Source organism: Lonchura striata, chromosome 2 (genome assembly GCF_050655825.1).
Source record: "Lonchura striata isolate lonStrDom1 chromosome 2, ASM5065582v1, whole genome shotgun sequence".
NCBI lineage: Eukaryota > Metazoa > Chordata > Aves > Passeriformes > Estrildidae > Lonchura > Lonchura striata.
The window spans coordinates 99,429,744-99,442,597 of NC_140704.1; the positions used below are offsets into that span (position 1 = coordinate 99,429,744).

Below are 12,854 nucleotides of genomic sequence, written 5' to 3' on the forward strand. Positions count from 1 at the left end.
GGCAGCCCGGCGGAGGGCGGCGGGCGCTGGGCTCCGGCGGCAGTGGGACGGGCGTGCGGGGGCAGCGCGGCTCCCCCGGCCCCGCCGCCGCTCGCTCGGGGCCGCCGCAGCTGGAGCGGCCGCCCCAGCCCAGCCCCGGTGCGGCGATGAGGGGCTTAAAGCGGCTGCGGCTCAAAATCTGGCGGCGATGCGCCCTGCTGCTGCTCCTCCTCTGGGCTGCCTGCTGGGTGGTGGTGAGCGCTGCGCTGTTCCTCCTCCACAGGAGCGTCTTCTCCGAGAGCTGCACGGACGAGAAAAGCCACCGGATCCTGGCCAGGCTGGTACGTGCCCCGGCGGGACGCGAGGCATCTCCCGGGGGCTGCCCGGCAGGTCGAGGCGCGGGAGGTCCGTCGGGGCTGCTCTCCGGGGCGCCCTGCCCGGCTCCGGCCGCCGGAGGTGCCGCATCGCCGGCGCCCCCGGTGCGCACGGGCGGGCGGCTGCCTCCCTACCTCCTTCCCTCCCTGCCTCCCTCCCTCCTTCCCTCCCTCCCTGCCTCTCTCCCCGGGGCGAAGTCAGGTGCAACCAGCTCCCGGGCGTGGGATGCGGGTGCGCTGCCTAAACCGAACGCTCCGAAGCGGAGGAAAGCCTTCCGCCGGGCGCTGGATTTTTTTGTTTGTTTTTTAGCCGAAAAGCTGTTCGTACAAAAGTCGTCTTTCAGAAGTACCAGGAAGCTTGTATCGCTTCCTTTATGGTCTGGCTGGGGTTGGTGTGTAAGATGTGGTTAAAATTCAAGAAAGGATTTGCGAATATTCATTCAAATTTATCTTAAAAATAATAATGGAGAGATTTAGGATTGTGTAGGAAACACTTTGAGAAGAGGAGCAGCGTGGGTTAATGCTTTTAATTCAAATTTGTTTCTTAGGGTATCTGTAGTGCCAGTGGTTAGGTGGAAAAGGAGAAATCCTAGTGGGAATTAAATAATCTATCACTGCAAGCAAGCAAAATCCAACCATAGATTTTCCTTAATTCTGTATAATAAAGGAAAAGCAAGAGTAGGCAGCCGTCCTGACAAAGTGTTTTTAATGGCAGTGAGCTCCAGTTTCAGTACCTCAGGACCCAGGTGGAAGCAGGGCTGAGCACAGGTTTGCAGCTGAAGGAATGATTCCTGCCTCATCCTTACGTGCTCGGGAAGAATATTGAGATACGGAGGTGCACAGAGCTGCCAGGCTCAGGGAGGTCCGGGTCCTTGCCACCTCAGTACCAATAACCAGATGGACAGAGACTTGTTGCTGTTCTTCAGTTTGGAAAGCGTCAGGCAGGGCTTCAAAAGCCCAGGGATCAGATTTCAGTCGCAAGCTTAGAGAGTTGTCTCTATCACTGTGACAGCTCAGGTTCAGTCCCTCTTTCCAGATGGAGAGTAGCTGAGATTGCTGTGCTTGTCTGTGAGTAGGTGGGTCGCCAGCAGTATCCTTAAGGTTTGTAAGCAACAGTTTTCCCAGATGACGTTAGAAAGGGATGGTCCTTCTAGTGGAATAATTAGAAAATGAACTCGTCTTCATCCGCTCCAAAATAAGTTTTTCTACATCTTCTGAACATAGCATGAATTTCACAGTTACAGAAAGTGCAACTGAACCGTGAAACAAATAACCCAATAGCTTCAGTCTCACACCTTCTATTAAGCAATAATTAGCTTCTAAGAAAAAAAAAAAATTTACTAGTCATCTCTCAGTAGGAGATGAGATATTTTAAGGAAGTGGGTGCAAATACCCTTTCACATGGCATTTCTGAAAGTTTTATTTCCTTATTCTGAGTAAGATATGCATCTGTGCAGATGTATACTGCACTGAGAAGGCTAAAATAGCACTGGGCAATTTGCAGGGACCAACCTTAACTCTCAGAAAAATCCCCTTGCTCTTTCCTAATGCCAGTCTCATCTTCATTTACACTGAACACTCTAAGTCATAGCAATCAATTTCTGTTCCCTCTAGAGAAATCAATTAACTTTGATGCCTTCCAAACCTGGCATTTACATTTACATAGAAATAGTAGCTAACTAGGCAAAACATCAGTTTCAGGGCACTGATGGTGGTATAGTGAGTTATTTAAATTTAATTAAATCCTTACCAAGGTTTCTATTAATTTCAGCTTTAACATTAACTTAGATCCAGCTTTTTAAACTTATTTTGATAAGTCCACTGAAGACATTAAAAATAATGTAGACAATTTTAATAAGATACATATGAGTGAGTCCAAACCATGCTTGTGTGTGCATTTTTGTGTAGTACAGCTGCTTCTTTATAAGGCTTTTGGCTTAGTAGCACTTTCATATTTTAAAGTATCTGGCACTTAAAGAAGAAACTGTAGCTTTCAAATCGCTAGGTCGATTTAAAACTGTCTCATCAACAGATCTCAAACTTCAGTCATTAAGACAGGGATGGCAGTGTGGAAGACCATTTCTGAAATATTTCCTTGGGGAATTGATTCTTCCTTTTACCAGCAGGATGATGGACAATCTTGTATAATGAAGCCTGAAGTTAGTGGAAAGCTTCCTGTTTTGGTAAATAATAAATGGTCCATTGTGTCATAGCAGGTAATCCGTATTACCTGGTTAAATGTTTTCAGTCCACCAGATTTGTGTTTTAATACTGTAAAATGCAAGCTAGTACACTGGGGAGCACAACAGTACAAACTATGCCAATATGATGGAAGACTGTCCTGTAAAACTGTGTGTTTAGAATGGATGTAAGGCTCAAATAATTGCTTCAATATGAACTACTAGTGTAGACTGTGCCTAAAAGCCTGATAGGAAATGGTTCAATCTTCTTGATTGCTTCCTTGAAGAAGCCTTTTCAAAAGCCTTGCTTGCCTTTGTGACCAGCTGAGAATGCACTTCTGGAAGGCTGATCTGTGTTTCATCATTGTGAAACCATGAGCTCTTTGGTCAAGTCCTCTTCCCCAGATCCCAGTTTGAAAAACACTGCACAAGTTCATTGTAAGAAGAATATGATTCCAATGCTGTTTTTCAGATACTAGGTTAATAATCAAATATTTATAGCATCAACTGAAAAAACAGCAGAAAAATCTTAAACAGCAACCAGGTTCAAAAAGGACCTGTCTCCTCTGCCTGTGAAATCTGAGTCTGCTTTTTCCACAACTACTTTTTTTCACTAATGCCTTTAGGAATGACATGATGTCAACGCAGGAGAAAAAGCTACACCTTGACATGTTTGGCCACAGGTCACGGTTGTGTGTTCTTGTAGATGCCAGAAGTCCATGCATGTGAACCACAGTAAAATTGTCCACAGGGGCAAGTGTCCACCCATGTGAACCCAATTACATTACTATGTCCTATCTTATCTTACTGTACAATAAGAGAACTAGATTGTGGTCTGTCAATAGAGTTTTAAGTGTGCTTATACTTACAATCCAAAGAAACCCCCCAAAATTCCTTCTGTCTGTAATTTTCTTTCTAAAATTGCTTAGAGTTCCAGATGGTAAGAACTGCTAACCTGCTTTTGTTGAGAAAACTACATTTCCTACTTAAAAAGGTAGAGTAAAATTGTATTACATTAGTAGGAATAGATTTTCAAAAGCAAGAATATTGATCTGCATGCTCTGAAGTGTGCAGATCTGAGTCTGAGTGAGTCTCTTTAGTCATTCTGATGTGGATGAGGATACAGATGTGTCTGTCCATGCATGAACTCAGTGTCCAGACACTCATGGAAGAATTTGCCTACCTGACTCTCCTTGCTGGCATTGAATTTTCTCACTTGGGCCGTGAGAATCAGAATATAAATAAATTTTATGTCTCTTTGAACTACCCTCAGTGAGCTGTTTCTGTCAACTGATCACCATTCTTGGATTTTGGACTTAATCCTCCACCCACTCCCTGTTGTGTTGTTTAAGGCTGGACTCTAAATGTTGCTTGGCATCAGAACATATTCCTCTGATGTACACACCTCAGGGACTGTCCCAAAAAAATACATTACTTGAATGCTGTGATCACGTTCCTCGTGTAACAGCCAGTCACAAATGAGGTGGGGCTCAGGCGGCCACTGCAAGTTCTGCACGTGCAGGGGGGACCTGCCAGTTTGTTAAAATGAAGGTTCAAATGCCAAAAAGCAATGGAGGTGGATGACACTGTCAAGCTGCCTCACAGATGTTTGGCTTTTTCCACTACCCCCTCTATTCCCCTTTCACCAGAGACCTCTGATCATCCCCTCTACTGAGCAACCCAAAAAAGTCCCTACAGCTGCACTTCTGAATGACCATAGGAATACATCAACTGCCTCCACTTTTGGAAATGATATTATGGAAATTATTCTCACTAGAGGAAGGACTGGTGAGGGAATCCTTGCAGTTCTTGCATTAATTTGCATTGACCACTAAACTATCAAGCAACAGTTCCCTTGTTTCAAAAGACTGATTTCTTTCCAGTTAAAAAAAAAAGATTAAGTATTGAAGCAATTAATATTAAAATGTCACTTCTGATAACTATATATAAAACCAGGAGAGTCATTGTGTTCTGCAGCATTTACATACTCAAAAATTCTGAAAGTTCTTGGTCCAAAATTCATTGAATGCAACCTCTGTGTTTCCTGGTGATGGAGGAGGAGATTATCACAGCTTCCTTCAGGGTATGTTGAGTGCAAGGCTGAAACATGCAGAGCTGTAGAATGTCCCAGCAATCCAGCTACACCTGGATTTTCCTTTAGTTTTAGTGGTGATGTCTAAGTTATGCTGCCCTGAGCTTTCCAGAGAAGTCCTGCATTACTCTGGGCCTTAAAGCCTTAAAGCATTACAACCCATAATCATACACAGAAGAGCCCAAGTGTTTAAAGTTTGTCTCACTTCACTCACACATGTAAAAAGTTTCAGATTAACAGGTCATCCAGTCCTTTTCCTTGCCCTTGAAAAACCTGCCGTTTATCGTCTCCATAATCCCCATTTTGAAACAAAACTCCCCTAGTAATAGATCTCTAGAGACTTCTGAAAAACCATTGAATGACCCAATGTTTGTAGGTGTGTGTTTGCAGTTCCATGACTGCTACAAACCTCTCAAGCTTAGGACTGCTGCTCATTGTTTGCCTTTCTTCTGCATGGTCCATAGGGGTATGGTTCTGCTATGAATATTCTGCTCTTTCACTCCAGTGCCTCGACTACAGCAGCGGAGCCCTGACTGGGGACCTCTGTGAAGACCTGTGTGTGGCACAGAAGCTGGTGTACAAACACTGCCTCTACTATGACAGAGGTAAGAAGGTCATTCAGGCTGATTGGAGAGGCCAGCCCATCATACTGAAATCCAAAAAAGAAAGTTTTTCAAGCTACCAGCACCTCAGTATGCTAGAGGAGGTGGAAACACAGGATATCCCTGAAACAGAGCTTCTGCTTATGGTAGCTTTGGAGGTCAAAAATGCCCTGGGGCTAGAACTGTCTAACAATACCATGGGGCCCCTGTGGACAAGGAAGAAGGGACCACGTTGGAAAGCACAGGTGGCCAGCATGTGGTCCTTGCTCCAGCAGGAAGAATATATCTACTTCAGTTTGCTGCAGGACTTGAGCAAACATGTGCTACGAATTATTGGCTCTTGTGGACACTTTTATGCTGTGGAGTATCTCACAGCTGGACATGCCTGGCACAAAACTCTTTTTCCCTTGGAAAATGTGATTGGCCCCTCCCTTACTGGACATAGAAGCAGGGTGAAAGCCATCATTGACATTGCACTCAGCTTTCTGGACATGGTGCAGCATTTTGATAACGATTTCTCTCACCGACTTCACCTGTGCGACATCAAACCAGAAAACTTTGCTATCAGGCACGATCTCACGGTAAGTCAGATCTTTGGGGTAGTGTTCCAGGAATTTGAGGTCAAATTCTAGTCTGAAGATGCCTGTAAAAATGACACTTCCCTCCTTGTACAGCTTTTGGCTAAGTGTTTACAAAGCCAATGAATTTACAAGCATCAAGGGAGATTCTCTGCTGCTTTTCCTCTTTGTAATGTGTACAGCCACATTTTTGGAACACTAAATCCTGCTGCTTACTTCATAAACTTGTTTCTCGCTTCCGTTTTGTTTCACTCCTTCAAAGGCACCAGTGCAAGATCCCTTGGATGTGGTGAGAGATGCCTCCTAGAGGCAAGGGGGTTTCAAAAGCCCTGAATGAATCTGTAATTTGAGTCATATTTCTGGTAGTGATGCTGAAATGAAAAAAACTGTATGAATTTGAAAGCTAAGACTGAATTCATGGTCTGACATAAGGGGAACTCCCCACATCCAGATATACATATTTGTGTATCCACGGTCAGCTTATCTGGTCTGGAAACTATGCAAGGACAGCAAGATGAAACTCCCTACTACTGTCACTCTTTGACTTTTCATTGTGCAGCTGTAACTCAGACCTTATAGCTATGTATATTTTCTAAGTAGCAGTGCAGCTCACATTCGTTCTGTGGACAGAAATTCCTCTGGCTTTGGTTGGAATTTTTTCTACAGATTGGGGGGTACCATGCAGTGGGTAAATATTTGAACTAGTGTTTGTTTACGCCCAATTTGCAGTGTCATCAGTGGAGTTTCTGCACTCTGAGTGAATATAAAGCACTTTCAGGCACTTTAAGACTATTTTTAGTACTCACTGAGTGTTAATACAACACTTGTATCTTCAGAGTACTGGACAAACACTACCGAAACATTAAGAGCAATTAGTGTTTCCCCCTCACCCTTCCCTCCCCTCCCATTGTTTATTCAGGTGCAATACAGCAGCAGAGCAGAGAATGGGCAAGGAGCTACAAGAAGAAACTAAAGCAAGCTGTACCACTATTAGGCAAAGCAGGAATTCCTCAAGGCAGGCTTTGCCCATCTTCCTCAGTTACTCAGGGCTGTGGCTTCCTGTGGCTGAGCACAAGCCAGAGAATCTGTTTCACAACCTACTTACAAGAAAATAGATTCCATTTAGGGAAAGGGGATGACTACTGGATGTGTCTTCTCTTATGAGTCCTTTTGGTGAGGCTTGCTTTGCCAGGATCTTCCAGTGACTAACCAGTTCCAGAATGGGAACACAGCAATACAGCCTCTTTTTTGTCTCATGTTCGTTTTAAGCAATTTTTTCACTTGTTGGTTTCTTGTATAGGATAATAAAGAAACCCACAATTGTACCACTATTCTTCATTTGAGTAATGAGACTTCTAATGCCCAAAGAAATGTGCCTGGAATGCAATAGTTTTACTTTGAGGATTATTTTCATGTGGTGGGGATAAGCCTCCAGCCCTCACGTGCTCTCCTGCTGCACAGAGAGGAGCTGTCTGGTAGATCATCCAGTAGAAATTTAAGCTGTCATGAAGCCACATAAGGTAGAGATAGAAGGAGGTTTGGGTGAGTGCACAGTGCTCTGGGAGAGATTCCTATTTTACCAATACTTCCAGGAAAACTGGAAAGATTACAGCATGTTAAACATGATTTTAAATCAGGTAATGAGCCAAACTGCGTCCTTCTTGTATTTCCTTAGGAACTTTTTTCACCATCTATGGACATAGCAAAGTCCACCAAAACGTAGCTATTTATAGGCAGAATGTCACCCAGATGTGTCTTCACAGGGTCTAGCTGGATGCCTGTGGTATTCACATGTCCTCTGAACAGAGAGGGACTTAGATTTCTCAGGATTTCTCCTGAGAGAAACTGTGAGAGAAGCAGAGAAAAGAGAATCAAAACAAATCTTATTTACTGCTCCTGTGTTTGTACACATGTGGAATGTGTTATGGAGATTGTTTACTGAAGAGTGATTTGTTAATTAGACTCTACTAATAGTTGTTTAGATTCATTAACCAATTAGATCCATGTGTGTATCAGGACTCTCAAGAGAGAGAGTCATGAGTTTTCTAACTAGTTAGTTAGTAATAGTTCTTGTTAGTATAATATAGTTATAGTATAATAAAGTAATTAATTAACCTTCTGATATCATAGAGTTCTGCGCATCATTCTTCTCTCATCAGGGAATACAACACGGATAGATGTCCACAAATTTTTGTAAAAGAATTTCAGTTAAGCCACTGAACCCTTTGGCAGACGTATTTGGGAACCAGGGCTGATTTTCCTAGAGGAGCAATGGATAAGATTGTCAAATGTACTGACAAAGACCCCATCTGGGAGGTGCAACAGTGACACTGGGACTGGGGGAACCCTGCACTACTCTCACTGTCTGTTCTCCAAAGAACTAAACAGCAAAACCACAGAAAGCTTAAGGAAGTAAATAACAAACAAAAAGAAAAAAAAAATTGCCAAACATGTAAAATTCCTTAGGCTACATCATCATTATAGAGCTCTCCAAAATGCTTAGAAATACTTATGTTTTTAAGATATGCCTCATCTCTGTAAAATTTTTCCCTATGGAAAAAGGAGTAGAACAAAATGAAGATTAGACCACGTTCTTTATTTTGCCTGTGGAAGGTTTATTTGGCCTTCTACCAAACCAGACATCTTTAGTTCCTGGGGTTGATCCAGTTGCTGTTCCAGTCACACAGTTCATCTTTTCTTGTTACTTGGGAGGTCAAATCTGAAGAATGAAATTATAATTTGAGCCCAAGTAACTCTACTTTGCCCAGGTCCCAGATATTTTCATGTACAAAAATGTGTGTGAGATGCTAAGGGAGAACATCCCTGATCCTGACTGTCAAGTGTGAAGTACAGCTGTGAACATTTACTGGCTGCACATCCATGATGCTGGAGACAGGCTTCCTTCCCTGTGGTCACCCACAGCTTGGCTCACATCAGGCAGCTGCCATCCCCATCCTGGATTTCTTTCTTTCCCTCTTTATTGCTGTGATTTCTTTAAGTGAAGCATTCAGGGGTGGAGTAGCACTGGCAGAAACTGAGACCACAGCCCTTGGCTTCACCCCCAACACAGGCAGCAGCTCTGCAAACTCTTGGTGCTGCGTACGCACTGCTCTGAGAGCCTCATGTTCTCAGAGGGAAGTGACTGACCCCTTTCACTCAGTTTTCTTCTGCTGTGACCAGCTTCTGGCTGGACTCTGTTAAAGGACATATTTCTGGACTATAAGAACATGAACTGTGCACAATAAATGTGTCAAACCATAGCAAAGAAGACTGGGCAAAGTCAGACCCAGCTTTCAGCGAAGTCAGGGATCTTCTTCTACAACAGAACAGACTCAAACCCAGAGAATGCAAGGACAGGTTTGCAGGATCTGTCCCACATGCAGCTATCCATGCACATACCACTGCTCCTCCCCACAGTGGCAAAGTCAGGGGTTTAGTCTAAATGCTGAGTTCTAAATTATACTGTCTGGCCTATGGGTAATTGTGCACCTTCATGTAACTGGGAGGTTGAGGTGCCATCTGCATATGCTGCACCAGCAAGTAAATCTGTCTTCAGATTGGATAGGTCCACTTTAAGGCAAATCAATCCAATTCACCACAGGAATGCATGTTTTTCACAAACAAATTTTCCATTCCTAGTGTCATAAGCATTGGCTTATATTTTTGTTTAAAAAGTGGTGTTTGTAAGGTTAGTGTGGCTCAGTTAAGTGAAATAAAGCCTCTGTGATCCCGGTTCTCCACCAGCAGATGCTCTCAGCACAGCATTTTCCAAAGCCAGCAGCAAAGAATACTGACCAGCCCTGTCCCAGAGGCTGTGGTGTGCCAGATCTGATGGAATGTTTTGATTCACAGGTGGTGGCCATTGACGTGGATATGGCCTTTTTTGAACCCAAAATGAGAGACATCCTGGAACAGAAGTGCACAGGAGATGAAGATTGTAATTTCTTTGATTGCTTTTCAAAATGCAATCTGAAAATCAGAAAATGTGGAGCACAGAGAGCCAATAACAACTTGCAAGTGAGTAGACACAGCTGTTTTATGCATCCATTCCTTTTAAAATCAGACTATAAAATGCACGGTATGTACAAGGAGACTGTGAGATGAAGACAGTCAGGCTTTTACATGTGTCCATGTAAGTGTCCTGTTCAGAAATCTTGTCTTGGGGCACACAAACAGATCTTTATATTCTCTCTATATAGTGTTTATTTGCCGTGATTTTTTGTAGGTGTTAGCCCAGTGCCACAGACAGGAGAGCAAAGTAAGCAGGGGCAGGGGATTAGCACTTCTGTCTCCATTAATAATAAAGTCACATTCTTGAGTTGCACTTCAAATCCTGTGTTCATTTCTGGGCCACTCACTTCAACAAAGACATTAAGGTGCTGGAGAATGTCCAGAGAAGGGCAACAAAGTGATGAAGGATTTGGCTCACAAGTCTTATAAGGAGGGAGCTGGAGATGTTTAGGCCGGGGAAAAAAGAGGCTCAGGGACATCTTATTGCTCTTTATAACTACCTGAAAGGAAGCTGCAGTGAGGTAGGCGTTGGCCTCTTCTCCCAAGTAACAAGTGGTAGGACAAGACAAAATGACACCAGCTTGCACCAGGGAGGGTTTCGTTTGAATATGAGAAAAAATTCCTGAAAGAATGGTCAAGCATTGGAACAGGCTGCTCAGGGAAGTGGTGGAATCACTGTTCCTGTAAATGTTCAAAAAACTTGTAGATGTGGCACTTGGGACATGATTTAATGATGGACTTGGCACTGCTGCATTGGCACTTGGACTCAATGATCTTAAAGTCTTTTCCAACCTTAGTGATTCTATGGTTCTGTGAAAGCTGAGGCTGTCCAAGTGTGAGCAGTGGTTGTGATTCTGCACTCTACAGATGTAGTGTGTGGGTGTACTGGAAAGGGGTGTCCATGGGGTTCTAGGCTTTGGGGTGAGGTGTCTTACAGCTCACCCAGCTTGTGTTGGTGGGAGGCATTGGCAAAACAGGAAGGCTGGGGGGATGTAGCTTGTTGGCCTTTTGCCTGCTTCTCCCACCCCCTCACCCTTACCACTCGTTATGCAGAATCATAGGATTATTTAGGTTGGAAAACACCTTTAAGATCATCAAGTCCAGCCATTAACCCAACACTGCCAGGTCCACCAACAGATCACACCTCTAGTGCCACATCTACATGTCTTAAATATTCCACCTAATTCTCTGGGCATCTTGTTCCAGTGCTTGACAACAATTTTGGTAAAGAAATTTTTCCTAATATCCAATCTAAACCTCCCATAACACAGCTTGAGGCCATTTCCCCTTGTATTGCTTGTCACTTGGGAGCAGAGGCTGATCCTCACCTGGCTACAACCTTCTTTCAGGTACTTAAAGAGGGATATAAGGTCTTCCCTCAGCATCCTCTTTCCTAGACTAAATAACCCCAGCTCCCCCAGCCCCTCATAAGATGTGTGAGGTACAGGAGCAACCTGAGAAGGACCATCCCTTAGCTAGAGTATAGCTTTTATGGATGCTCCTTTCCTATACATCCCTCTTTGAATGGCTAAATGCACTTTGGATTCAGATGACATTTTACTACAGTCCCAGGGAAGCAGCAGGGCATTAGTCGTATCTTCTGAAATGCAATGATCTGCTCTTTTTCCTTTCCCCAGGTAATTTGTGACAAAATATTCCGTCGCTGGTTTTCCCCAAATCTCAGAGGAGCACTGGTTTCCCTGCCCCTGCAGCTGCAGCTGCAGAAAGCCGTGCAGGAGTGTGCCCAGCCGGGGCACACGGGTGCCAACGGGCACCAGAGGACTCTGAAATCTCTCTCCGAGCTCTACCACCTGCTCCGGGTCACTCAGCGAGAGCTGCAAGGGGCAGAGTAGACACGAAAGGCAGAACTGCAAAGGCCATGTCCCAGCCTCTCTGCCATCCCTCCTAACCCCGGAATTTACAGCACAGAGATTGCTTTTCTGCTATGCAAATCAAGTTCATAGCTGCAGGTGCAGCACATCCTGATAATATCCTGTCAAGTGTTAAATTGCTTTACATTACTTGGATTCTGTTCTTGCTTATTTTCCTGAGGAAGCACTACCCCTCTCCACCAGCACACGGCACATCCTTCCGAGCTGCAGTCACTGCTCAGATAGCATCTGTCTGAGTGTGGTGCTCAGAGGATGCATTTACAGAAGAAAAGTGTAAATGCAGCAAAACTCGATCAATAATTAAAAGAATGGGTGGGTGGGTGTGAATAAGTACATGCATGGTGTTTTTTTAGTTTCTCTGTCAAATGAGGTGGGTTTTTACAGTAGATACAGATCATTTTGTGCAGAGAAAAAAAAAGGGAGATAAACAGGGAAATGTGCTGTCACACAAGGAAGGAGTTCTTTTGTACAAAGCAGTCCTTTCTGATGTCCCCAAATGCATTTTCTCTGGGGTATTGCATTATCTGTGCCATTGCTAGCTCTTTTGGGGAAAAAATTATATAAAGGTACTTCGGACTTTTCTAGAGCAAAATAATTATACCCCTGCTGAGCTCCCATGTGGGTATTCATATTCTGCAGTGAAGAGGTATGAATAATGCTACTGGATTTTCCCATGTGAACAAGCCCTCAGGCACTTGTACATCAGAGCACTTGATAAGAAGCACTCCTTTGCCAGAGAGCAGAATTGCCCAGGAATGTCAACAATCTGTCCTTTGCACAGAACAATGGCCAGATACAGAGTTTTCTTCCATGGTATTTTTTAAATGAACAAAAGGAAATTTTTTTGTACAAATTCATTATCTTGAAATCAGTTGCATAAATAAAGATCTCTAGATTAACTTAAAAACATTAACTTTGCCTTTAAAATGTGCAGGGCTGTGGCTGGAGAAACTAACATGGGTTCAGGAAACACTACAAGTGCATACAAGTCCCAACATCAGGCAACGTCCCCATGATCTGGTTTTGGCATGAAGACATTACAAACCCCAGAAACAGGACTCCCAGCAGCCTATGGCAGCCCTCAGCTTGGAGAAATCAATTTTAAGACTGACAACACTGATTTTTGGATGTGAGACATGTAACAAC

At 43.8% G+C, this 12,854-nt stretch overlaps 1 protein-coding gene across 1 annotated transcript; it reads left to right on the forward strand.

Moving 5' to 3' along the window:
- Window positions 1-12,617, forward strand: DIPK1C (divergent protein kinase domain 1C). Its single transcript, XM_021530896.3, has 4 exons — window positions 1-320; window positions 5,131-5,808; window positions 9,658-9,822; window positions 11,454-12,617. Exons 1-4 carry the CDS (start codon window positions 147-149, stop codon window positions 11,667-11,669), a joined length of 1,233 nt encoding a protein of 410 aa, XP_021386571.3. The 5' UTR covers window positions 1-146; the 3' UTR covers window positions 11,670-12,617.
- Window positions 12,618-12,854: the final 237 nt, after the last annotated feature.

Excerpts from the sequence above, each read along its gene's own strand:
- DIPK1C (XM_021530896.3), top strand. The coding sequence starts at position 147 with ATGAGGGGCTTAAAGCGGCTGCGGCTCAAAATCTGGCGGCGATGCGCC. Across the intron at positions 5,809-9,657 it reads CTATCAGGCACGATCTCACG|GTGGTGGCCATTGACGTGGA; the intron begins GTAAGTCAGATC and ends TTTGATTCACAG. Across the intron at positions 9,823-11,453 it reads GAGCCAATAACAACTTGCAA|GTAATTTGTGACAAAATATT; the intron begins GTGAGTAGACAC and ends TCCTTTCCCCAG.